Source organism: Palaemon carinicauda, chromosome 34 (genome assembly GCF_036898095.1).
Source record: "Palaemon carinicauda isolate YSFRI2023 chromosome 34, ASM3689809v2, whole genome shotgun sequence".
Taxonomy (NCBI): Eukaryota; Metazoa; Arthropoda; class Malacostraca; order Decapoda; family Palaemonidae; genus Palaemon; species Palaemon carinicauda.
In genome coordinates this window covers 15,723,418-15,750,006 of record NC_090758.1, presented here as the reverse complement: position 1 = coordinate 15,750,006, position 26,589 = coordinate 15,723,418, and the positions used below count along the sequence as shown (strand labels likewise).

At 39.2% G+C, this 26,589-nt stretch overlaps 1 protein-coding gene across 2 annotated transcripts in view; it reads right to left on the bottom strand.

Annotated features, from left to right (window-relative positions):
• Nucleotides 1-3,945: 3,945 nt before the first annotated feature.
• LOC137627095 (membrane protein BRI3-like) overlaps nt 3,946-26,589 on the bottom strand; it is a 35,812-nt gene continuing 13,168 nt past the window's right edge. For both annotated transcript variants that reach the window (XM_068358108.1, XM_068358107.1), the window contains exon 4: nt 3,946-7,515. In XM_068358108.1, the coding sequence (XP_068214209.1) occupies nt 7,384-7,515 (132 nt within the window). In that variant the 3' untranslated portion in view covers nt 3,946-7,383. The remainder of the gene's footprint in view (nt 7,516-26,589) is intronic.

Below are 26,589 nucleotides of genomic sequence, written 5' to 3'. Positions count from 1 at the left end.
AAGTCTTCCCAATAACTTACACATGCAGATACAGCAGAAAATATAAAAAGTATTAGCTGGCACAGGTACGAGCATTATATACCTAAAGGCCCTTCCACACGAAGGGCAAATACAAGGCGGGCACTCTGATTTGCCCGTAACTCTCCTGCTTTGAAACAGTGTTACTAGATCAAACAGTCCCAGGGAGATAGTAGGCACAGACAGGAGAACGTAAGACTTAGGCCAGACACTGGGCAGAGGGCAGAGTGCAGTCAGAATAGCGTGTGACAAAAGTCAGGCAACTATTCAGTTCGTCAACAGGAGCCACCAGCGCTTTGATGGGTTGCCCATAGATTCCTCGTCTATGACGTCATCTACACTCATGATCGTCACCGATAAAACAAACTTGGTAACAGAGTTTGCCCACTGTGCATTTGCCCCTAGTGTGGAAGGCCCTTAAGTCTTTCAGTTTAGCTCTTGCACTTGAAACAAAGACTTGCCTTTTTTTGTTTTCATTAATTTACTTCATACTCGGCAAAATAACTTTTTCCATTTCAATAAATGATAAATGCACTCTCAATACTCCTTTGGATAAGTTTCTTGTTTTGGATTATTATTATTAAAAAGACATGTATGTTTATATATCTCCCTTGTAAATACCATATCATTTAAGTTGTACATTCATAGACTTTCTCTATACATGTTTGAGACCACATCATATTAATTTTAGCAGATGCAAGTCACTATACTGTAGTTTGTAAGCTTTTGTTGATATAACATGCTGTATAATCAGCCATTCTTTGTTCTAATATATCATTGATTAATAAAAATAAAAGTATCTTTTGTAAGAAAATTGTTTCATTATGAGGTTAACCTAATACGTTATATCAAATTGAATTTTGATTTAAACAAGTGCTTTGAATCTTCACAAGTAAAACTCGACATCAAATTAACTTTAGCAGACATAACAGTCACTATAGTTCGTAAGCTTTATTTGATATAACATGATGCTGTATATTCAGCTATTTTCTGTTAGTTTAATATATCATTAGCCAGACTTTTTTTATGCAATTAGGCAGCCACTAAATAAATTGCTAATCGTTGCAAAAAAAAAAATAAACGGAGAAACGATATCCACTAATGCTAAACTGAGCAACTGAAAGCAAAATAAAAATGGAATACAGAGGGCCCTCCACTTGCAAACATGCGGAGATACAAACAAATCAAACTGAAATTGCATTTTAAAAGTTTATAATGAAATGCTGTAATATAACAATATCATATAATTTAATGCAATTAGCAAGACAAGATTTGCAATATGAATCAGGACTATTAGTTGACTTTTTACAACTGAAAATCGTAAATGAAGTCAGTCTTAGCTTCAGTGGTCAGTTCACCTCTGCCCACCATGGTGCCTACCCCCATACCACCGCCATCTGTATACTCGCTAGGACTGGTCGCGAGCTTTTGCCCTTCGCATCCATCCGCCTATCGGAAGAGAATGGTTGATGAAGAGGGAGAGTATTCGAGTGTGAGAAGCCCGGCGATGGAGATAAAAACGACAAGGTTGCCAGATTATTTCCTCTTGACCATCGTACATGAGCCTTAAAATTATCGTTTTTCACCCAAAATTATCGTACACACTTTCAACATAATTATTAAGGAGTAGCATAAAGGACTTATTTCAATGTATTTTACTCTTGTTTAATTAAATACACATATATATACCTAAAGTATATATCGTACATCGTACTGAACCCAAATTAATTGTACATGTATGATAATTATCGTACGAATGGCAACCCTGAGTAACGAGGACTTTGTATAAAATTGGTCCAATTAGTAACAGAATTAAAAACAGCTTCTAGGAACCCATCAAGTTTGATAGTTGAGGACTTTCCATAAGATTTCCACAACAAATAATTGCACATGATTATGAATTATACCACCTATTTGACTATAAAGTATAACCAGTTTCTAGTCCTTCATTCAGCATTGTAGCGACATCATAAAAGACTGTACTACGCAGTTCCGGTAGGCCCTGCTGCTTCCCCCAGTCGCCTTGGATGACCGCGGAGGTAGCAGCGGTAGGGGATTCGGCGTTATGAAGCTTCAACCGTGGTGGATAACGGGAGAGGGTGGGCTGTGGCACCCAAGCCTTACCATCCGAACTCGGTTGAGTCCCTCGTCAGGCTGGGAGGTGCGTTGAGAGGAAAGGTCACCTATTTTTTATTTGTTTGGGGAAGTGCCTTGGTATATGTATGCATAAAAATGTCTTAATGAATAGGATACCTCACAGACATTATAAGAGTTGGAAGACCTTCAGTATATGGACATATTAAACCTCAAAATAGTTAGTAGCACAATTCCTTGGTTGTCAGGCAAATACAGTAGATCTGTCTATCTCGTATAGATCAAAAGCAAGATGATCCAAAATAGACTTCATTCTGAGTGAGGCAACTTTATACAATTGCTATTGATGGAAGGTCGATTAGACAATTATATATGAAAATGAAGATAATGTCAGCCATAACCTAATATGTCTTTGGTCAAAAGATCTCTTGTGACTTCATTTCACTCCGTATAGGTGTGAAGACAGGCAGATAAAGATAAATGCAAAGTGCTAGAAAGGGTCGGAATGAAGAGAAATGGTTCCTTCATGCTCATTTGTATATGATTGTCTACCTACATATACTAAATTTGACTGCAAGTCAATTCAACAGCGTAGCTGTTTTAATTAGGCCACTCATTGATCATAAAACACGCTTGACAGGAGAGACTAGGGCAAACCAAGGGAAAAACTATATAATTTTCACTACTTTGTCAGTGGGCAACTCAAAGATAGAATATATAAAATCTACATCGCAGTACAATGATGTAAAGTACATGATATCTATGACAATTCACCTAAAAAAATTAAAAGCAAGTTATTATCAATAGTAAAGCTACAACCCTAGTTGGAAAAGCAAGACATTAAAAGCCCCACGGCTCCATCAAGGAAAGCAGCAAGCGTGAAAAACCAAGAGAAACAATGAATAAACTATATGAGAATAAAAAAAAACTATTTTGAGATAATGTTAAAATAAATTTATTGTATATAAACTATGAAACGGGACTTATGACAACCAGTTCGACACACAAGCACTTATCATTCAGGGCACCAGCCACCCGTTGAGATACTACCGCTAGAGAGTTATCGGGTCCTTTGACTGGCCAGACAGTACTACATTGGATACATCTCTCTGGTTACGGTTCATTTTCCCTTAGCCTACATATTCACCGAATAGTCTGGCATATTCTTACATATTCTTTTCTGTCCTGATACACCTGACAGATTAACGAACAATTCTTCTTCTCTCAAGGGGTAAACTACTGCACTGTAATTGTTCAGTGGCCACTTTCCTCTTGGTAAGGGTAGAAGAGACTCTCTAGCTACGGTAAGCAGCTCTTCTAGGAGAAGGACACTCCAGGATCAAACCATTGTTCTCTAGTCTCAGGTATTGCCATAGCCTCTGTACCATGGTCTTCCACTGTCTTTGGTTAGAGTTCTCTTGCTTGAGGGTACACTCGGGCACACTATTATATCTTCTTTCTCTTCTTGTTTTGTTAAAGTTTTCATACTTTATATAAGAGATATTTACTTTGATGTCGTTACTTATAATATTTTATTTTTCCCTGTTTCCTTTCCTCACTGGGCTGCTTTCCCTGTTGGGGCCCCTGGGCTTATAGCATTCTGCTTTTGTAACTAGGGTTGTAGCTTAGCAAATAATAATAATAATAAGTTCCTACTTGGTAAGTTCCATCGTTTAAACTAGCAGATTGGGAAGATCATTCCACAATCTGTTCACAGAATGCAATCATTCAAAAACATATATTTGCCCAACATTTGGCACTTCATATTTATGACGGACATTTCCAACGCAATTTACGTTTGATCTTTCACCTGGGAGAAGAAAAACAAGAGAGTAACTGCAACTAGACATAAATTTTATAAAATATCACAAAATTTATGTAGTCATCCATGGCATTTGATAAGGATTGAAATAAGGAATCTTGAAACTACACTATATATATCAATGTAAGTCATATAATGAACTTAAGCGAATAAAACTGACATTTGTATTTCAGTTGATCTCCCGTTGACCGGTGCCTTTGCATATTATAAAAAGAGTATGATATATTTCCTAGTTGTACAGCATTTCAAGACTTAAATTGCATATATACACACAAATCAACAGAACCAAATACCTTGCAATGCCTCCCTTCACATCTTTATTGAGTTGTAATCAATGAGAAAACTGCAATTAGTTCTCTTAAAAGGTAGTTTATTCCAAATTAAATAAAAACTGTATTAAGATATAAAGTAACCCTCATCATCTTCCCTAAAACATTTCAACAGATCATGATTTGACAACTGACAGAAAAGGAATTGCAACAAAAAGCTGTAAGCACTTTTTCGTCTGTGCCACAAGTGCGCCAAGATGGCGCAAGAATACATTTCTTCAACCTGAGTCCCATTCCAAACAAAAAGTTAAAAAGGATATTCTTCATTCCTCAAATTGCTGCTCACAGGAGAGTTCTAGAAGAGCTGTTTTCTTCTCGTAAAAACATCCTCAAAAATGTAGCACCACATGATACGAACCATTAAAATTACGCCAAAGGCATCTCTGAATGACTACAACCAGACTGACATTTCCTACAACCAATAATTTAAAATCTCAAAATATGAAATCAATTTACAGCTCTTAAGTACCAATTAAAAAACATTATCCTCTGAAATCAAAATGACTTTCGCGCAAAGCAAAAACTGCTGACTTAGCAAAAAAACGCTCGCTAAACTACCTTTACGATCTCCAACTAACCATTCTCCAAGATTATGCATTACCAAACATTTTGGCTAAATGGTCAGGCATTTGCCATAAAAATTGATTTATGCAGCACCTACCTAAATTGAACTTATTTAAAAAGAAATCCTGCAAAATCCTAGGATTTGGAAGGCTTCAGAAACATTATTTTTTTGCTTGAATCACTGAAGACCGTTGCATCGTCCCTTAGCAACGCAACGTGAATGCAGTTTCCCAGAAGGGGGCAAGAAAAAGACTTTTCCGAGTATCACAGGTGTAACCTAAATTGCCTAAATATCAAAAACTTTTCCTGCTATTAGCACAAATGGAGTTTGATTACATGCTATATTATCTTGCATAGACTGATTATCCTTTACCCTACAGAGTGAACGAATTAAAAATCTTAACTATCACGCTTCGATCCATGTCAATCTGAGAAACTGTTGGCCAATCCATTCTTGTCACAGAATGAGCAAGTAAATAGGCACCTTCGACCAAGAGTCGCACCCGACGCGACGCTTACGCGGGAATACGCGAGGTCGAGAGCCTCTCGTTAGCCAAGAAACGTCCTCTGAATTAGAACACATTTTAAAACAGTAGGTCTTCAACTTACAAACATTCAGAGATATAAACGCAAGTACAACTGAAATAAATCTCCGATATCGTGACAAAATTTCTGATACTATAATGAGATAAAGAAATACTGTAATCAAATAATATACAATTCAATACAGTAAGCAAAATTATGATATATATTTCATATGAAACGTGACTATTTGTTGACTTTCGTAGCTGGAAATCGTGAACATGTGCCTCGGGTTAGGCTTACCCTAGGCCAAATTTGACTTACAAACCGCTTTTTGGACCCTATTAAGTTTGTAAGTTAAAGACCTCCTGTACACGCAAGACAATAATAACTCTCCGAAGGCAATGGAATTCCGATACGGCTAAGAAAATTCTAATCCAAAGAAAATATGTAATTAGTCTTTTTCTATTTCTAATAAGTAATTTAAAAGCCTGAGACTTCTCACTTTACCAATGAATTCTTTGGTTAAAATATAACTCTGTAAATCTATTGCTTCTCGTCAACCTGTTTCAAGACTGCGCCAAACTGACCGAGCGACTCGAACTACAAAAATAATCTGGCCCTTCGAGTACTGAACAGTAATTACAGCTACTATCACAATACACAACAAGAAAAACAGATCATTTACAAATATAGATTCTAAATAAGACTTCTTCTCCGAGGAAATGCACATTAAAATACGGCAATATTGCAATCCAATTGGAGAATCTCCTACTCCGGCATGGCAGTTGCAAGACTTAAAGTGTTTGACTGTCACACACCCAAAGGAAACTTTAGCTCTATAGATGTTGAAGATTCATCTGCCAGCAAACAACCCATTTTCTTTTGCGTATTGCTTTAAAACTTGCTGAAAAAATCCACACACAGAAAAGCATATCACAAAAATTACGGAATAAACAAATACATTAGGTAAATACTATTCTGAGGTCATAAACAAACAATGTATATATTCCAAAAATATAAAATATACAGATATAATAGTACTTAAGTATATTAGATTTATTGATATATATATATATATATATATATATATATATATATATATATATATATATATATATATATATATATATATATATATATATATATATATATGTATATATATATATAAAGCCCACAAAGATTCACTTTATTGGAGGGACTTTCACACTTTCACAATTCCTTGAAAGTTTAAGAAGTTCGCAAAATATAATTGCTTCTGATGTAATAACTGGTTTAAAAATGGACCTATCAATAATATTAAGAAAGGAGTACTTAAATTAAACAGCAGAGCCTCCTTCATAAGTATTTAAAAATCATAAGTTTATATATAGACGAGAGAGAATCATGTCTTTCCCACTGAGGGATCCATTTTAAAGTTACTGTATTCACAAATTCCTCGTATAAAATTACTCAACATAAAAAAGTTTTGCACTATCTATGATACATTTAAGTTACACAATTTTCTTTTGTAGTTTTTTTATACTTAATTTTTAATTTTTAGGTTAATTTCATAATTTACATCAGTTTTCTCTTATTCTACCATTTCTGTGGATTACCTCTGGCTTCCAGTTAAAAACTCAAGTCCGGCTTCTAACAATGCCTGAATCCTTGAGGGCTCAATGTACTGTAAATACCTCCACCTTTTCTTCGCTGTGAAAATAAAATATGAACTTACGAGTGACCAAACCCAGAAAAAAAAAAACAAGCAAATATATATATGGAAAGTCCAGTGGAAACTTGGAATTCAATGAGTGGATGAACGTCTTTTATTCACTCAGTGTTTGCAGCCTATTCCCACAACTCTTAAATCAGGGCTATAAGCAAAATGCCATTTCTCTTTTCTCGCTTATTGTGCTTGCTAAAACATATATATATATTTACTGACCACATCACTATCATATAATCTCATATAAAATGCATATAATATACCGCACTTAAGTTCCTTCAATATCTTCTACTCTACACACGACTGCCGCGCAAGACTAAATCCAGCTACGAAAAGATGGCCCCGCAGTTGCTGCAGCGCCGTTCGCGCATGGCCAGGCAGCAGAGAATGCCTATGGGGAAGAACCAGAAAGCACAACACAGTCCGGCCAGGGTGAAGTCTTCATTTAGGACGCCAACCTACAAAAAGATGTTTGGCATTAGCAAAAGGAAGATGTATAAAGCTGACACAGAAGGTCCTCAATAAATTTATTAGGTTCCAAGAAGCTTTTTTGCACATCAAATTGTTTGCAAGTCAAACTGTTTTCGAGTCAAATTGTTTTCAAGTCAAACTGTTTTCGAGTCATATTGTTTTTGAGGCAAATTTTTTTCAAGTCATATTGTTTTTTAGTCAAATTGTTTGCGAGTAAAATTGTTTGTGAGTCAAATTGTTTGCAAGTCACTGTTCGAGATTCAAATTGTTTGCGAGTCAAATTGTCTGTGAGTCAAATTATTTGCGAGTGAAATTGTTTTCGAGTCAAACTGTTTTTGAGTCAAATTGTTTGGGAAATTGTTTACGAGTCAAACTGTTTTTGAGTCAAATTGTTTGCGAGTCAAACTGTTTGCAAGTCAAATTGTTTGCAAGTCTGATTGTTTTCAAGTCAAATATTTTGCGAGTCAAACTATTGGCAAGTCTGATTTGCTTAAATTTTAGTTTCCAGCGTAAATACAAACCCTCCGCTATTTATAGGGATATACTTTCAGCTACGCCGAAAGTATACCCCTATAAATAGCTCCAGGTTTGTATACTAGGAAAAATACAAATTACTTCCAAATTTGTTATTTTAGGGACGACCCAACCTGAATCCCATGCCTGTGATTTCCAGATTTCCAGCTACAAAAGTCAACAAATAGTCGGGTTTCATACGAAGTGGATAACAGGTTATTACAAATGTCTTTATGCCTACTGTATTAAATGATATATTGTTTTATTAATGTTTCTTTATCTTTGTTATTTTCAGTTAGATTTGTGTTTGTATCTCAGAATTTTTGTAAGTTGGAGACCTTCTGTATTCATATTGAGTTTTTCCTTCAACTTATCTCTATGAAAAATAAAAATTTAAAAGTGTTCAAGAACATAATGGAGAGATACTGTCCGAAGTCGGCGTGGTTCTATGACCAACGGCATGATAATCTCAAAGACCTGATCACTGTGCTCGAGACATTATCTTCCTAGTTACAATGAAATGGCTCTCCGCTATGACAACCCATTTGAATGTGACGCGTATCACAAACAAATATATCACATTGAATAACAAGTAAATAATGTTTATTTGTTCAGGGACATGTTTTGGAGTAGACGACTCGGACGTCTTCAAGAAAAAAATTTAAGGGCTGGTTAACCAACAATATAAATCTTACTTATCAAATAGAAGCAAATATCCAATGTGAGAGAGAGAGAGAGAGAGAGAGAGAGAGAGAGAGAGAGAGAGAGAGAGAGAGAGAGAGAGAGAGAGAGAGAGAGAGAGAGAGAGAGAGAAATATGTGAGGGTGTATGTGAACCTCAGGTGTACACGAGTTTGTCGTCGAGTGTTAGGATGAAGAGAACACTTGGTATACATCAGGGTGTATTCACACTGGTAGACGTACCGGACAAAAGGCACTTCTAGGCGAGACAGGTAATGACGAGTAGGGTCAGGAGAGACGACGATTCTAGGCGAGACAGTAATGATAAGGATGAGTAAGGTCAGGAGAGACGACGATTCTAGGCGAGACAGGTAATGACGAGGAGGGTAAGGAGAGACGACAATTGGAAGTATGAAGAGTTGAAAGAAAGAATACGTGTAGACGATAATGTAAGTGGCGTCGTAAATGAACGATTGTCAAATATTTTATGGGATAGATGGAAGGTTTTGAAATATTTGCAGTTCTCAGTAAAAATGGGATAGATGGAAGGTTTTGAAATATTTGCAGTTCTCAGTAAAAATGGGATAGATGGAAGGTTTTGAAATATTTGCAGTTCTCAGTAAAAATGGGATAGATGGAAGGTTTTGAAATATTTGCAGTTCTCAGTAAAAATGGGATAGATGGAAGGTTTTGAAATATTTGCAGTTCTCAGTAAAAATGGGATAGATGGAAGGTTTCGAAATATTTGCAGTTCTCAGTAAAAATGGGATAGATGGAAGGTTTCGAAATATTTGCAGTTCTCAGTAAAAATAACATCAATGGGACTTTTTCCCACTTCTTGTGAAGAGATGGAGGAATAGGAACTATGAGTGTTCTAGAACGGAGGGAAAGTCCCAGGAATAAACCCTATTGTGCCTGTGCAAAAGCCTGATGGAAATTTATGTATGTGTATTGACTACAGAAAGGTGAATGATGGAACTGTTAAAGAATGCTTCCCAATGAGTGTGGTATGTCACTGTGTGTATAAAATGTATGGAATAAAAGTGTTTACCAAATTAGATTTAATTCTGTACATATTACATCTTTTACTAGTAGGAATTGTCATTACCAGCATAAAAGTGCTTACCAAATTAGATTTAATTTGCTACCTACTACACCTTTTCCTAGTGGGAATTGTCATTACCAGGACAAAAGTGCTTACCAAATTAGATTTAATTTGCTACCTACTACACCTTTTCCTAGTGGGAATTGTCATTACCAGCATAAAAGTGCTTACCAAATTAGATTTAATTTGGTACCTATTACATCTTTTCCTAGTAGGAATTGTCATTACCAGCACAAAAGTGTTTACCAAATTAGATTTAATTTGCTACCTACTACACCTTTTCCTAGTGGGAATTGTCATTACCAGCATAAAAGTGCTTACCAAATTAGATTTAATTTGGTACCTATTACATCTTTTCCTAGTAGGAATTGTCATTACCAGCACAAAAGTGCTTACCAAATTAGATTTAATTTGCTACCTACTACACCTTTTCCTAGTGGGAATTGTCATTACCAGCACAAAAGTGCTTACCAAATTAGATTTAATTTGCTACCTACTACACCTTTTCCTAGTGGGAATTGTCATTACCAGCATAAAAGTGCTTACCAAATTAGATTTAATTTGGTACCTATTACATCTTTTCCTAGTAGGAATTGTCATTACCAGCACAAAAGTGTTTACCAAATTAGATTTAATTTGCTACCTACTACACCTTTTCCTAGTGGGAATTGTCATTACCAGCATAAAAGTGCTTACCAAATTAGATTTAATTTGGTACCTATTACATCTTTTCCTAGTAGGAATTGTCATTACCAGCACAAAAGTGCTTACCAAATTAGATTTAATTTGCTACCTACTACACCTTTTCCTAGTGGGAATTGTCATTACCAGCACAAAAGTGCTTACCAAATTAGATTTAATTTGCTACCTACTACACCTTTTCCTAGTGGGAATTGTCATTACCAGCATAAAAGTGCTTACCAAATTAGATTTAATTTGGTACCTATTACATCTTTTCCTAGTAGGAATTGTCATTACCAGCACAAAAGTGTTTACCAAATTAGATTTAATTTGCTACCTACTACACCTTTTCCTAGTGGGAATTGTCATTACCAGCATAAAAGTGCTTACCAAATTAGATTTAATTTGGTACCTATTACATCTTTTCCTAGTAGGAATTGTCATTACCAGCACAAAAGTGTTTACCAAATTAGATCTAATTTGCTACATATTACATCTTTTCCAAGTAGATATTGTCATTACTAGCATAGTAGTATAGAAGGTTAAGTTTTGGCCTTACTAATACATCTACTACTTTCCAGAGGCCGAGGAAAGTTATTCTAACCTGGGTCTGATTGAAAGATGGGGGAATTGTTTTCATACATGACATTCTGATTGCGAATGAGATTGACAAGGAACATATAAACTTGCTTGAGGTGGTGTTATTGAATAGAAGTTGGTGTGAAAGTTAAAACTTGAGAAGAGTATGAGGTTGACCAGCGAAGTGGCATTTCTTGGTGACATGTTAGAGGAATCAGGTATAAGAAAGAGTGATAACATTGTGAACAAGTTTCATTACTCTAGGACAGTGGTTCCCAAACTGGGGGGCGCGCCCCACTAGGGGGGCGTGAGGAGGATACAAGGGGGGCGTGAAGTCATCTGCTCGAAATTACTTGTTTAATAGAACAATAAAATCATTAAAAGAACAAATATCTGTCATTACATAAATTGTGCCTTAGTCTCATAAGTATTTCCAAATATTATATGCCATGTTTTCAAATTATTTATTCTTAAAATAGCAACTCAATTTTGCCAATTTGCTAATATTCAAACTTTTTTTTTCGGTCACTTTGAACCAAATGTTTCGTTTTTAGTTACTGGAATGTACTATTATTGGTTTGAGTGGCTTCCATTATTAAAATGTAATACAAACAGAAATCTTTTTTCCTGTACAATGCTAAGAAATAAATGTAAGAATCATTTCTTATATAAAAAAAAAAATCGAGGGGGGGCGTACCTGTCTACTGGAAGCAAAAAGGGGGCGTCAGCTAAGATAGTTTGGGAACCACTGCTCTAGGATTAAAACTGTGGCCAGGAAGCTGTTCACAAAAAAACACAAACAGACACAAACAGGGGTTGAAACATAACCTCCTTCCAACTCTGTGACCAAGTTGTGGAATGCTCTTCCTAATCGGGTAGTTGAATCAGTAGAACTTCAAAAGTTCAAACTCGCAGCAAATGTTTTTATGTTGAACAGACTTACATAAGTCCTTTTATAGTTTATATATCAAATATCTGTTTTAATATTGTTAATGTTCTTAAAATATTTTATTTTAATTTTCATTACTTCTTATATCGTTTATTTACTTCCCTATTTCCTTTCCTCACTGGGCTATTTTTCCCTGTTGGAGTCCTTGGGCTTATAACCCTCTGCTTTTCCAACTAGGGATGTACCTTAGCTAGTAATAATAAAAATAATAATAATAATAATAACATTTTCATGTCCCCGGCCCATGCACGAGGTTTTCTTGGTTTGATAAAGTTTTGTCGCGAGCTTGTTAGGAGATGATCAAGTTATAGAAAAGCCTTTGAATGAATGAAGAGGAGGAATGATACAAACCTGAAATAGGATGAACAAATGACAGAAACGTTTGAGATTGCAAGAAGCTGTGAAATATGTCACCTAGGAATTTCCAGACTGTGATGAGAATGTACACAGGCTCGAGATATACATGGATGCTAGTGGTTACAGCATGAAGGTTTCTTTTGTTTAAATGTAAAGGGTAAATGGAGAGGATGTTTGTGAGTAATAGTGTATGTCAGTAAAGCGGTTAGTGAAACTGAACAAAAATATTTAACGACCGACAGGGAATTGGCTGTGATATGATTTTGCGACGGCATTGAAAGTATTTTTGCATGGTGACCAGTAAAAATTCACCTTGCATACTGAAAACCAGCCCCTAAGGTATAAGTAGAAAATTGCCTTGATTTCATGACATTATTGAAATTATTTTTGCATGGTGACCATAAAAATTTACTGTGCTTACGGACCACTAGCCCCTAAGGTATGAGTAGAAAACTGCCTTACATCAAACCTCTTAGAACAGATTAACGATGTAGGGTATTACTATATCTTAACTGCACCATTTAGCATCCTGTTATTACAAGTTGGGTTGTAGCTTAGCAAGTAATAACAACAATAACAATTTACTTAGGCCTTTACAACATATGCCGTTTCCTAAGAAAGAGAAATGTCCCAAAGCAGTAGCTCTGATTTCTACTTAAAAAAATACTCTGTATCAATTTTCAGTAATGAATATTGGAAAATTTTAATACCGATCAATATTAACTCCATTTTTTCATACTTGCCTTTTTACTTATCCAAACCAAACATGCTATTTTTATAATAAAATGAATTTTTGAATATACTTACCCAGTGATTATATAAGCTGCAGCTCTGCTGCTCGACAGAAAACTCTACGTTCAAAATCCGCCAGCGATCGCTATGCAGGCAGGGGGTGTACATCAACAGCGCCATCTGTCGTGCAGGTACTCAGTACTCAATGTAAACACAGAACTCAATTTTCTCCTTGGTCCACTGGGTCTCTATTGGGGAGGAAGGGAGGGTCCTTTAATATATAATCACCGGGTAAGTATATTCAAAAATTTATTTTATTATAAAAATAACATTTTTCAATATTAAACTTAGCCGGTGATTATATAAGCTGATTCACACCCAGGGGGGTGGGTAGAGACCAGCAATAATTGTTTACATTATTATGAGCTAAGGATTTTTTATTTCATTTTAGCAGTTATTCAAAATAACAAACATAAAATAAATAAGTACCTGGTAAGGAAGTCGACTTGAACAATTACTCTGCCTTTTTAAGTACGTCTTCCTTACGGAGCCTCGCGATCCTCTTAGGATGCTGAGCGACCCCTAGGAGCTGAAGTATCAAGGGTTGCAACCCATACTACAGGACCTCATCAAAACCTCTAATCTAGGCGCTTCTCAAGAAAAGAATTTGACCACTCGCCAAATCAACCAGGATGCGAAAGGCTTCTTAGCCTTCCGGACAACCCAAAAACAACAATAAAAAACATTTCAAGAGAAAGATTAAAAAGGTTATGGAATTAGGGGAATGTAGTGGTTGAGCCCTCACCCACTACTGCACTCGCTGCTACGAATGGTCCCAGGGTGTAGCAGTTCTCGTAAAGAGACTGGACATCTTTAAGATAAAAAGACGCGAACACTGACTTGCTTCTCCAATAGGTTGCGTCCATTATACTCTGCAGAGATCTATTTTGTTTAAAGGCCACTGAAGTTGCGACAGCTCTAACTTCATGTGTCCTTACCTTCAGCAAAGCTTGGTCTTCCTCACTCAGATGGGAATGAGCTTCTCGTATCAACAGTCTGATATAATAGGATAAGGCATTCTTTGACATAGGCAAAGAAGGTTTCTTAATAGAACACCATAAAGCCTCTGACTGTCCTCGTAAAGGTTTAGTTCGTTTTAAATAGAACTTAAGAGCTCTAACAGGGCATAAGACTCTTTCTAGTTCATTTCCAACCATATTTGAAAGGCTTGGAATATCGAACGATTTCGGCCAAGGACGAGAAGGTAGCTCGTTTTTGGCTAGAAAACCAAGCTGTAAAGAACATGTAGCCGTTTCAGATGAAAATCCGATGTTCCTGCTGAAGGCGTGAATCTCACTGACTCTTTTAGCTGTGGCCAAGCAAACCAGGAAAAGAGTCTTTAAAGTGAGATCTTTAAAGGAGGCTGATTGTAGTGGCTCGAACCTTTCTGACATAAGGAATCTTAGTACCACGTCTAAATTCCAACCAGGTGTAGCCAAACGACGCTCCTTCGTGGTCTCAAAAGACTTAAGGAGGTCCTGTAGATCTTTGTTGTTGGAAAGATCTAAGCCTCTGTGACGGAAGACTGATGCCAACATGCTTCTGTAACCTTTGATAGTGGGAGCTGAAAGAGATCTTTCTTTCCTCAGGTATAATAGGAAGTCAGCTATTTGGGTTACAGAGGTACTGGTCGAGGATACTGATACTGACTTGCACCAGCTTCGGAAGACTTCCCACTTCGACTGGTAGACTCTAAGAGTGGATGTCCTCCTTGCTCTAGCAATCGCCCTGGCTGCCTCCTTCGAAAAGCCTCTAGCTCTAGAGAGTCTTTCGATAGTCTGAAGGCAGTCAGACGAAGAGCGTGGAGGCCTTGGTGTACCTTCTTTACGTGTGGCTGACGTAGAAGGTCCACCCTTAGAGGAAGAGTTCTGGGAACGTCCACTAGCCATTGAAGTACCTCGGTGAACCATTCTCTCGCGGGCAAGAGGGGAGCAACTAACGTCAACCTTGTCCCTTCGTGAGAGGCGAACTTCTGCAGTACTGTACCTCGTTGACAATCTTGAACGGGGGGAATGCATATAGGTCTAGATGTGACCAATCCAGTAGAAAGGCATCTATATGAACTGCTGCTGGGTCCGGGATTGGTGAGCAATATATTGGGAGCCTCTTGGTCATCGAGGTTGCGAAGAGATCTATGGTAGGCTGGCCCCATGTGGCCCACAGTCTCTTGCACACATCCTTGTGTAGGGTCCATTCTGTTGGAATGATTTGTCCCTTCCGACTGAGGCAATCTGCCATGACATTCAAGTTGCCTTGGATGAACCTCGTTACTAGAGAAAGTTTTAGATCTTTTGACCAGGTGAGGAGGTCCCTTGTGATCTCGTACAACGTCATAGAATGGGTCCCTCCTTGCTTGGAGATGTACGCCAAAGCCGTGGTGTTGTCCGAGTTCACCTCCACCACTTTGCCTTGAAGGAGGGACTTGAAGCTTTTCAAGGCCAGATGAACTGCCAGTAGCTCCTTGCAGTTGATATGTAACGTTCTTTGATGCGAGTTCCAAGTTCCCGAGCATTCCCGACCGTCTAATGTCGCACCCCAGCCCGTGTCCGATGCGTCCGAGAAGAGAACGTGGTTGGGGGTCTGAACAGCCAGGGGCAGACCCTCTCTGAGGCTGATACTGTCCTTCCACCAAGTCAGGGACGACTTCATCTTCTCGGAAATGGGGATCGAGACCGCTTCTAGCGTCTTGTCCTTTTTCCAGTACAGTAAACAGCTAGGTGAAATTGAAGGGGACGGAGGTGTAGTCTCCCTAACGAAACGAACTGTTCCAGGGATGATAGCGTTCCTATCAGACTCATCCACTGTCTGACTGAACATCGTTCCTTCTTCAGCATGTTCTGGATGCATACCTGGGCTTGACTTGTTCTGGGGGCCGACGGAAAAGCCCGAAAAGCTTGACTGTGAATCTCCATCCCTAAATACACAATAGTTTGGGATGGGACCAGTTGAGACTTTTCCATATTGACCAGGAGACCCAATTCCTTGATCAGATCTAGAGTCCACTTTAGATTCTCCAGACAGCGACGACTGGAAGAGGCTCTTAGAAGCCAGTCGTCCAAATAGAGGGAGGCTCTGATGTCCGCTAAATGAAGGAATTTGGCTATATTCCTCATCAGCCTCGTAAACACAAGAGGAGCTGTGCTTAGGCCAAAGCACAGGGCTTGAAATTGGTAGACAACCTTTTCGTAAACGAATCTCAGAAAAGGTTGGGAGTCTGGGTGGATGGGGACGTGAAAGTATGCGTCCCTTAGGTCTAAAGAGACCATCCAGTCTTCCTTTCTGACCGCTGCTAGAACGGACTTTGTGGTCTCCATGGCGAACGTCTGCTTTGTGACAAAGACATTCAGCGGACTGACGTCTAGCACCGGCCTCCACCCTCCTGTCTTCTTTACCACTAAGAAGAGACGGTTGTAGAAGCCCGGGGATTGATGGTCCCGGACTTTGACTACCGCTCCCTTTTCTAGTAAGAGAGACACCTCCTGCTTCAAAGCTCGTCTCTTGTCTTCCTCTCTGTACCTGGGAGAGAGATCGATGGGACACGTTGCTAGAGGGGGTTTGCGTACAAACGGGATCTTGTACCCTTCTCTGAGCAGCTTCACAGATTGTGCATCTGCGCCTCTTTTCTCCCAGGTCTGCCAGAAGTTCTTGAGTCTGGCTCCCACTGCTGTCTGAAGAAGGAGGCAGTCAGACTCTGCCTTTAAAGGACTTGGTACCTTTCTTCTTGCTCCCACGTTTCCCTTCGGCACGAGCACCTCCTCTGCTGGAGGCTCTGCCACGAAAGGGCGGAATGAATCTGGACGCTGGAGTGTCCATCCTGGGTCTTGACACGGTAGGCAAAGGGGTGGCTTTGCGGGCAGAGGACGCAACCAGGTCATGGGTGTCCTTCTGAATCAAAGAGGCAGCAATCTCCTTAATCAAGTCCTCTGGAAAAAGGCACTTTGAGAGAGGAGCAAAAAGAAGTTCTGATCTCTGACACGGTGTTACTCCAGCTGACAGGAAAGAGCAAAGGTTCTCCCGTTTCTTGAGGACCCCGGATACGAACGAAGCCGCAAGCTCACTAGATCCGTCACGTATGGCCTTGTCCATGCAGGACATTATGAGCAAGGAAGATTCCTTGTCAGACGGGGAGATCTTCCTGCTCAAAGCTCCCAGACACCAGTCCAAAAAGTTAAAGACCTCGAAGGCTCTAAACACTCCTTTCAACAGATGGTCTAGGTCCGTAGGAGACCAGCATATCTTAGAGCGTCTCATGGCTAGCCTGCGGGGAGAGTCTACCAGACTTGAGAAGTCGCCCTGGGCAGAGGCAGGAACTCCCAAGCCGAGAACTTCTCCCGTGGCATACCAGACGCTCGATCTGGAAGAGAGTTTCGCAGGGGGAAACGTAAACGCTGTCTTCCCTAGGTTCTTTTTGGACTGCATCCAATCTCCTAAAACTCGTAAAGCTCTCTTGGACGAGCGGGCGAGGACGAGTTTCGTAAAGGCAGGCGCGGATGACTGCGTACCTGAAGCAAACTCTGACGGAGGGGAGCGTGGAGCCGCAGACACAAACTGGTCCGGATACATCTCTTTGAACAGAGCAAGAACTTTTCCGAAGTCCAAAGAGGGTTGCGTGGTCTTGGGTTCGTCAAATTCCGTATGTGGGTCATCAATGTGTGCCGTGTCGTCATCATCAGAGAGTCCATCATCTGAGAATTGAGGAGGAAGCGGCAAAGGAGTAGGAATCGGCTGGTCAGCTGAGTCCGGCAGCACGGGTGCACGCGTGACTGAACCGGACGCAACGTCATGGAACTGTTGCCCAGTCTGTGAACTGGCAACAACCATAGCAGCGCCGGGACGCATAGCGTCTACTCCAGACTGTTTAGTCTGATGTGGGCGAGCAGAGGTAACCACACTGGGTTGCGGAGGTTGACGCACCGCGTCAAAACAAAACAACTTAGACTGTTGTTGTACCTCGCGAACGTCAACGGAAGGTTCCGTGCGTCGCTGAACGTCAACATGCGGCTGGCAGGGTACACTGGAACGCATGGGTGGCGGGACTCTCTCAGCTGGAGTGCGGCAGAAGGTCGCCTCAGCGTCCACAGGACGCACAACCGTGGTTGGTTGTAGGCTAGAGGTTGGTGCAGCGTCAACCTTCTCCGCACGAAAGTCCTGCATCAATGACGTTAACTGAGACTGCATGGTCTGCAGCACAGACCACTTAGGGTCTACAGGAGCAGGTGCGGCAACAGACGGTGTGACTGCCTGATGCGGTACCGCTTTGCCTCTCTTAGGAGGTGAGCAGTCGTCGGAAGACTGCAGCGAGTCCGAACTGACCCAGTGGCTACAACTGGGCCGTTGGACTTGCGCGGAAGGGACCGACTTGCGCTTAAGAGGCCGTGAGACCTTGGTCCATGGTTTCTTACGAGAAACCTCTTCCGCAGACGAGGAATAAATGGGCTCTCTCGTCTTTGTGTGGGTGGGGCGATCTTGGGTAGATACGCCCGAAACCACGGAGGGAACGTCTGTTCGCTGATTAAAGCCTCTCGAACCCTTTGGTCGTACGACATTGCTTCTCCCCTGGGCTTGGGAGCTTGCAAGAGGTCCCGGACTGGGAGGACGACAGGCACGAACAGACGAACCCTCAAGCGCAACACTATCCACAACACTATCACTCACTTTATCACTACCCACTGCACTCTTACACTTCAGCTCCTTGACGTCTGCCATGAGCTGGTTACGGTCACTAGCCAAGGACTCGACTCTCTCACCCAGAGCTTGGATGGCACGCATCATATCTGCCATCGAAGGTTCTTGAGTGCTAGAAGGGGGATCAGGAGCAACCACTACAGGGGAAGGAATAGGTTGTGGGGCATGAGGAGAGGAAAATTCAACGGAGCGAGACGAACTTCTCCTGACTCTATCTCTCTCTAGCCTACGTGTATATTTCTGGAATTCGATAAAATCGAATTCCGAAAGCCCAACACATTCCTCACATCGATCTTCCAATTGACAGGTTTTATCCCAACAATTGGAACAAACGGTGTGAGGATCGATAGAGGCCTTCGGAAGACGCCTTGAACAGTCCCTAGCATTACACTTCCTGAATTTAGGGACTTGAGAAGGGTCAGCCATTTTGAATTAGTCAAAGGGGAATTCAAAAAACTATCCAAAGTCATCAACAAATAATCCGATATCAATAAAAGAATGCAAGGATGTATTGAAGATAAAGCCTGCAAAGCGAAAGCTCAAAACTAGAAATGTGTACTTCACCAAAAAGATGTGAAAACCAATCCAGTTAGCAACAGCGAATTAGTAGGTCTTGCCGGTGGCACGACAGAGAGAAAATTGAGTTCTGTGTTTACATTGAGTTCTGAGTACCTGCCCGACAGATGGCGCTGTTGATGTACACCCCCTACCTGCATAGCGATCGCTGGCGGATTTTGAACGTAGAGTTTTCTGTCGAGCAGCAGAGCTGCAGCTTATATAATCACCGGCTAAGTTTAATATTGAAAAAAATATTTTAATTTTAAATAAAATCATAGATGGTTCAACAAGGACAGATTATGAAACCCTATGTTTAACATCATAAAATTTCTAAGTTATATGTTTAATGTATTTTCCTTACCATAGGTTCAACTAGGAGTGATTATGACATTCTGTGTTTAGCATCATAAAGCTTTAAAGTTATTAGTATTTTTCCTTAACATACAAACCTGCGTCTTTTAAAAGCCGTGCGACTTCAGCGAAGCTGTAATGGCCGTTAAAAACACACTCAATCTTGACCTAAGATCTGGGACTTGCGAATCGGTCGTGGCGGGAAAATGTAACTCAAGGACTTGGGGTTTGTACAGCATATTTAGGAAAAATACAAATTACCTTAAAGGAGGTAAAAGTGCGTGGTAGAAATAGGAATGAATGGAGAGCGATTGTGATGCAGTTCCAGTAGGCCCAGCTGCTTCCTTCGGTGGCCAAGGATGACCGCGGAGATAGCAGCAGTAGGAGATTCAGCTTATGAAGCTTCATCTGTGGTGGATAATGGGGGAGGGTGGGCTGTGGCACCCTAGCAGTACCAGCCGCACTTGGTTGAGTCCCTTGTCAGGCTGGGAGGAGCGTAAAGAGGAAAGGTAATCTTTTTTTTTTCATTTGTTTGATGTCGAAAGTGCCATGGTATATAGATAGATAGACTTTGAAAGTTTAGGATTTGTTCCTATAAGAAAAGGAGACATTGTCCTTTAAAAGGAGACTCGTCCTTAAGTGGGAGGTAAGACCTTTGAACCAAAACCTAGTTGGTTTTAACATTGCCAAGAAATGTCAGAGCCCTCAAGTCTGTAGAGGATCAAAGGCTAGGAACCTGGCCAACCTCCGGACAGCCTGATCACGGTAGATGACACAAGCAATGGGTGAGACATTTCAAACATAGACTGTATTCGGTCCCGAGAGAACCTATATCCTTGAATAAAGTTTCCAGAATGTACAGAAAGTTCTAAACTTGCATACTTAATAGGTTCCAAGGAGCTTTTTGCAAGACGAATCTTGTGAAATTTTGGCCTAGCGTAGGCTTCACCTAATTCTCATGCCAAAGATTTTCAGCAGCAAAAGTCAACAAATACAGTAGGGTCCCGAATTATGCGAGAATTTGGTCGATGAATGACCTCGTGTAAATGGAAAATTGCATATTTTGAAACACACCCAACAGAAATAATTCTATTGGGGCCATGGCAACCAGCAACTTGCCTATTCAAACGTGTTTACTACCCATTTCCAATACTTTCTATGTAATATACTGCATCTTATTTATAATGTCAAATTGTTCTTGTAAATAAATCAAACATTTAATATGCTTTAAAGTTATAACTTGAAAAAAAGGTTAAAATCAAAACCAGGATGGGTGTAAACACCATACATTTTCCGTTATAACGCGACCCAAAATACAGACAAATTTTAATGTTTGTCATATCTATTGTTTAAGACAACTGGTGAATAGCAAAACCATCACTCTATAGACTAGCTTTCGTTGTATCATTGAAAATCCAGAATTATCAAAATAAAGGCGATTTTATATCATCCATTTCCTAAACACGCCAAAAAGCACAATAAAAACGACAACCAATGTTTTGTTTACGTTTATCTCTGATCATAACGAAGAAACAGACGCATTTATACATCGGTGTATTGGTTAGTTTTTGCATCGACAGCAATCTTACCAAGTATTGATTATATGTTGATTTTGCTATTACCAATGTTCTACTTCATTTTTCTTAGAACTTCCAAATAAATGAAATGAATGCCATTCATATAATGTTATGTTTTTCTTTATGACGCCGCCTGAAACGGAAACCTTCCATTCGTTTACTGTACGCTCCATCTTCGATCATAATAAACAAACGTAGGCATTAAACACGCATGATCAAAGTGATAAATAATGATATTAAAAGCCTTTAGTAAATATGTTATTACAATTATTATTTACCATATTAATATAAATTCTTACATACGTGGCAAAGCAGGAAAACTATTTTTTCTTTTTGCGTTTAATCAACAATAACAAACTGCCGCTAATGACAGAATGATAATTTACGATAATTCTAAACTGTTACTAAAGATGATTGTCCATTCCATATCCAAAATACTTTTCCTAACTTTAGTTATAAGTCAACTTGTACCCACTTCAATTATGAAACCATCTATAAAAAAGTAAGAGAAGAAGTAAGTACAAGGCCGATTTTTAAAGTTATCGAACAATTAAGTTGCCGCTATAACGTTCGATGTGACAGAGATGGTGCGAGATTAGAGAAAGTAAGGAAAATTTAATCATGATTGATTTTCAATACAACAAATTTTGTGAAGCAACAGATTTCATTTGTTAGAGAGAGAGAGAGAGAGAGAGAGAGAGAGAGAGAGAGAGAGAGAGAGAGAGAGAGAGAGAGAGAGAGAGAGAGAGAGAGCGCGTGTGTGTGTGAGTTCTAAATGTACTAAACAAAAAAATATGATAGGTTATAACACATTGGTGCTTATGTAATATCAACTGTATAGATGTTTTGAATAAGTTGAGAAATGGTATAAACAATACTTTGTTACTGTATTCGTATGCGCCTATTCTTGAGACCGACAGCTAGACGTCAGCTGATCTGATCTTAGCCAAAAGTAAAACAAAAAGAAGTCAACAATACTCGATTTTTAAAACACATCCGAAATTTAAAAACTAAAGTACACGCTTTCTTAATGTGCAATTAACAATTTAACGAGTAGCAATTTTCTAGAATAAAATGATGTTTCCCAAAAAATAGTGGTTTGCTGAAGAAATCGGATGCCGTATTTTAAGTTACGACTGAAATGGATGTATACACGGTATAACTTTTTCGTTTTGTATTTGATTGACACTTTAAGAAAAGTGATTTTGGTTTCTTCATCTAATTGTAATTATTGTATAACACGAGAGAGAGAGAGAGAGAGAGAGAGAGAGAGAGAGAGAGAGAGAGAGAGAGAGAGAGAGAGAGAGAGAGAGAGAGAATCAGCTGTTGTAATTGAATGCCGTGTTTTTGTTTCGTGAGGAATTGATCGCCAGAACTAACAATAGTCATGTTAATTTCATTCTTAAACTCAGGTTGCCATATGTGAACTAAGGTTTTATTTCTTACAGAGAGAGAGAGAGAGAGAGAGAGAGAGAGAGAGAGAGAGAGAGAGAGAGAGATTTTTATAATTATACCGTGTACTCTACAAAACCAATCTTTGCAAATCAAATGTATACTGTTTAAAATATGACAAAATATTGCCGACTCGTTACCGAAGTTTAGGCTATTCACTGCCGATAAACGAACCCAGTCAACTCGTGAAAACCTTGAACGCCTGAAGGAAAAAATAAAGCTTTTATAAATACTGCACTAAACAGAACTAATGCTTTAATATACCATCATTAACACTACCATTAAAATTATCGAAAGGTTGGAGAAATATAAAGATTGCCGAGAACATAACCACAATTCTGTTTACACATTGTCAGCTGGACTCGCACAGTTAACAGTTGATTTCATTGTTGATGTGGAATTTTATCCTTAAATAGGCTTTTTATTATGAAATTATGTGAATAAGATGTAATGTTAATATTGTTTTGTAACATTATTATAAATCACCATATTTAGGGCTACCAATAGACTTAAAAAGACAATATATTTGATACGTTTTGTAGTCCTTGACTAGCAGACTTTGAACAGCTTCGCAGATACAGAAAATATATTTTTGGAAAATAGCGATCGTCTTGCTTATTGCATTAAATTATGTAAGTGCTTTATTACAATATCTCATTATGAACTTTTGATACATCTGAAGTTTATGATTTCAGATTTGTGTTCATTATCCCTGCACATTTGTAAGCCTAGGACCTCCTATAAGTATCTAAGAAATTTATTTAATACATTCATCCGGGGACCAGAGAAGATACTTATTAAAACTTGTCTGAAAAGAAAGGTTGCTCAGTCAAGAAACAGTTTATATTGGTCACAACTGCTGCACCGCCAAGAGAGGGGAAAGAAAGAATGGTAGAAAGCACAAGTTGATCTACCTTCCATCATTTCTGTAGGACCGACAAACAGGTATTTGAAAGTACATGCCTTCAGGTCGACCAAAGGCATAAAGTCTTCCACTTTGATAGCAGACTGCATGTTATTTTCATCTACTTGTTTAGCAGTGAGGTCAATGACTGCTCTCTAATTCCTTGTTTATTTTCCAGTAGACAGTAGAAACCTGGGAAACCGTCTTGACGATTTAAAGGATATTCTTCTCCTCCATCGTTGTTATCTCTATGGGTAAGGCCACAGCTTTAGGCGACTTTGGACTCTGGAATGTCATCACAGTGCAACTGAGTGAAGACAACAACTACTAAGGGTATTTTTATCATTACTATCCAAGCTACAACCCTGGTGGGAAAAGCAGGATGCTATAAGGCCAAGGGCTCCAATAGGGAAAAATATCCCATTGGTTAAGGAAATAAATAAATGATGAGAACAAATTAACAATAAATCATTCTAAAAACAGTAACAACGTCAAAACAGATACGTCATATATAAACTATAAAAAACCTTATGTCAGCCTGTTCAACAAAAAAACATTTGCTGCAACTTTGAACTTTTGAAGTTCTACTCATTCAACTACCTGATTAGGAAGATCCTTCTACAACTTGGTCAAAGCTGGAATAAAACTTCTAGAATACTGTGCAGTATTGAGCCTCATGATGGAAAAGGCCTGGTTATTAGAATTAACTGCCTGCCTAGTATTATGAACAGGATGGAATTGTCCAGGAAGATCCGAATGTAAAGGATAGTCAGAGTTATGAAAAATCATCCGTCCCAATGGACTTCTACCACTCACTGCTTTGCTTCACGTTGCCTTAAATCATTACAGACAGGATGGGATACCCACTTTAATGCAAAGAGGAGACGCACCTAGTCTCCCTTGTTGAGAAAGTGCGGCAAGCAGGATCTTGCTCGACTGGCTAGAGTGCAGTGAAGTCTCAGGCCAAGAGATCTGAACATTTACTCTATCCAAGGAAACACAAGCACAGTCAGACCATGGCAACTTAAGTAAGGTCTTTGATCCTTATGGGATGCCGAAATACTAATCAATGAACGTTGAACCCACTTTTACAAGAGATACAGTAGCCTCTCCAAAGCTCACTGCAATCAATAACAAATAACTCTGCCGGTACTGGACCAGAGTAGGGTGTCTTTGGGACATTGAAGAAAATCCCTAAGGAGACAATTTTTCAGAGTATACACAATCCGGACAGATAAAAGGACTGAAAGTGTACTTGGGAAAGTTGAAGGGAAAAGAGCAGGTGATGTGCATGTCATTCACTCAGACAGAATGGCCGTGGGGGCCACAAGGAGAACAAACCAGTGGACCTATCACGAAGAGAATGGGGATCATATTCCTAATCACACTTGAGTGAGGAAATGTTTCGTCATTCGTAAGAGCGAGGGGACCCATCTCTGGATTTCTCTCGCCCCACCAAGAGCCAATCTCTCTTCATTTGTAGCCTAATTATCACTAGGGAGAGAGAATGAGGTTTTCAGTACCTCCTTCGTCAAGAAGTGGGAAGAGGTTAAAGGCAGTGCCCTTCATCCCAAGAGAGTGAGAATGCTCTGTTCAGGAGCAATGATAGCAGTAATGTAAGCCCAATAACCAGTTTTTGGTACCGCATCACTTCTCTCTCTCTCAAGTAAGAGAAAAAGAGATCAGTCAAGGTTCCAGTATGCGTGAGACCAAACACCGACATCAAGAGCACAAGCGCCGTATCACATACCGAGTTTTCTTTCCTGCTTGGGTTAATCTCGGTACCACGCCCTCTCTCTCACGTGTAAGAAGAGCAAGATAAGCCCTAGTAGCCAACTGTAAATTTTACATAGTCAAAGCAGAGGATGAGGAAGAACTAGAAGAGATCTTATAAACCAATGATGGCAGCTCCCACAGAGGATGAGACCATAAGAAACTCTTCAAAAGCAACAGCAACATATATTACTATTACTATTAGAATTACTAGCTAAACTACAGCCCTAGATCGATAAACAGGATGCTATAAGCCCAAGGGCTCCAAGGAAAAATAGCAAAGCGATGAAAGGAAATAAGGAAATAAACTACAAAAGAGGCAATGAACAACTATAATAAAATGTTTTAAGAACAGTAACAACATTAAAATAGATTTTCCAAAGATGAACTATAAAAGCTACAAAAAAACAAGAGGAAGAAAAATAAATGTGACAGGAAAACTTCCCCCACACAAAACTCCACAAATAGAAGACTCCTTAGACAAAATAATTAGTTAATATCAGGTCAGCATACAGAAATGTTACACATTCGCACCATCTTGGGAAAATCTGCAGATCCTTGCACTACAACATTCATTTAATTCATCCAGTTTTACCTGAACACAACAGCCTGTCTACACTCTTATCCATATACTGTATCGTCAAGCTGGGAGGAGCGAAAAATAAGTCTCCTCTTGTTTCTTTAAGTTGGCTACCCACCCAAAACTGGGGTTAAGTGCCTTGGTAGATAGAAAAATTTTAAAAAATTAAAACGGCTAAAATTTAATAAGCAACAAGGGTGCATGTGCCCTGCTTTAGGGGAGATAAAAATGTCTAGCTGACAGGCAGACAGACAGTGTTTCCCCTTCACCGGCAAGTTGTTATAACTACCTCGTTACAATTCTAACAGCCGTTCCAAGCTCCCTGAAGCCATCCTCATAATCGTATAGGAACAAATGGTTTACCAAGGTAAGCCAAAAGACAAAACATCACACGTTGACCATAATCCTTTGAGAGATTATTCGGAGGAAATTATTTTCACACAAACACTTTGTAATGCATACGGTAAACAATGAAATAGAAAGACCAAATGGGACATTAAGAGAGAGAATATACTTAAAACATAT